Here is a 1,084-nt window from a genome sequence, read left to right on the forward strand (position 1 = left end):
ATCTGTATCTTTTGTGTGGACACAAGCTAACAGTGTATAATGCGCATGGCCTGTAACCTTGCAATTAGGTTCGTGTGGTAGAAATCCTCCGTTATACGTATAGCCAGTGGTAGCAAGCGAAAGTAGATTTTAATTATTATTATTTGATTTCAGGACCATTAATAACCAGTGAAATTACTAGAGTACACAATTATTTGTAACTGGTTTTAAGGATCAAGAAACTCACGTATAAATGCAATTAATTAATTAATCAATCTTAGAGTAAACAGCGATTAAATTTAATTCTTTGATTTCATTTTCATATTTCTTTACTTTAGAAGCCTCTGTTCCCTAAACTTTAACTTAACGTAATCTTCAAACACTAAAAGAAAGAAGAAGAGAAAATTCTCAAGGCCTTTCCCACGGACTTTTGCCCTATCCATCTCTCTTCTGAACTGTCTCTGACTACTATTTCTAACCACCTTCTGTTTGTGCTTTCTCCCCCCTGACCCTTCGGCAGATCAAGTGCGTGCTCCTGCAGTGGCTGCCGTGGCTCCTGCGCATGAACCGGCCGGGCAAGAAGATCACGCGCAAGACAATCATGATGAACAACAAGATGCGAGAGCTCGAGCTCAAGGAGCGGTCGTCCCGGTCGCTGCTGGCCAACGTGCTCGACATCGACGACGACATCCGCCAGATCCACGCGTCGGGCACCACCACGCCGGCAGGAGGAGGGGCGAGGGGGACGCCTTCCTACAACGGTGGATACCACCGCCTCCTGGGCCGGTCCTACGAGGAAGGAGCTCCCCTGCTGGCGCCGCACTCCTCCTTCTGCTTTCAGAACACGCGCGAGCTGCAGAACATCTTGCGCGAGCTCCGCTTCATCACCAACCAGATGAGAAGCAACGAGGACGACACCGAGGTGAGGCACGACTGGAAGTTCGCCGCGATGGTGGTGGACAGGTTCTGCCTCATCACCTTCACCCTCTACACCGTCATCTCGTCGGTGGTGGTCCTCCTGTCGGCGCCGCATATCGTGACCAACTAGAAATGAGCTCAGATCCTACGCATGGATTTTACATAAGTTATGAATATCACTAATATT

General features: G+C 48.3%; 1 protein-coding gene across 1 annotated transcript in view; it reads left to right on the plus strand.

The window, feature by feature from the left end:
• LOC119593553 (neuronal acetylcholine receptor subunit alpha-7-like) overlaps window positions 1-1,084 on the plus strand; it is a 5,095-nt gene extending 4,011 nt beyond the window's left edge. Inside the window, exon 3 of the mRNA XM_037942515.1 lies at window positions 500-1,084. Coding sequence (XP_037798443.1) covers window positions 500-1,027 — 528 coding nt within the window. The 3' untranslated portion in view covers window positions 1,028-1,084. The remainder of the gene's footprint in view (window positions 1-499) is intronic.

Source organism: Penaeus monodon, chromosome 32 (genome assembly GCF_015228065.2).
Source record: "Penaeus monodon isolate SGIC_2016 chromosome 32, NSTDA_Pmon_1, whole genome shotgun sequence".
NCBI classification, from domain to species: domain Eukaryota; kingdom Metazoa; phylum Arthropoda; class Malacostraca; order Decapoda; family Penaeidae; genus Penaeus; species Penaeus monodon.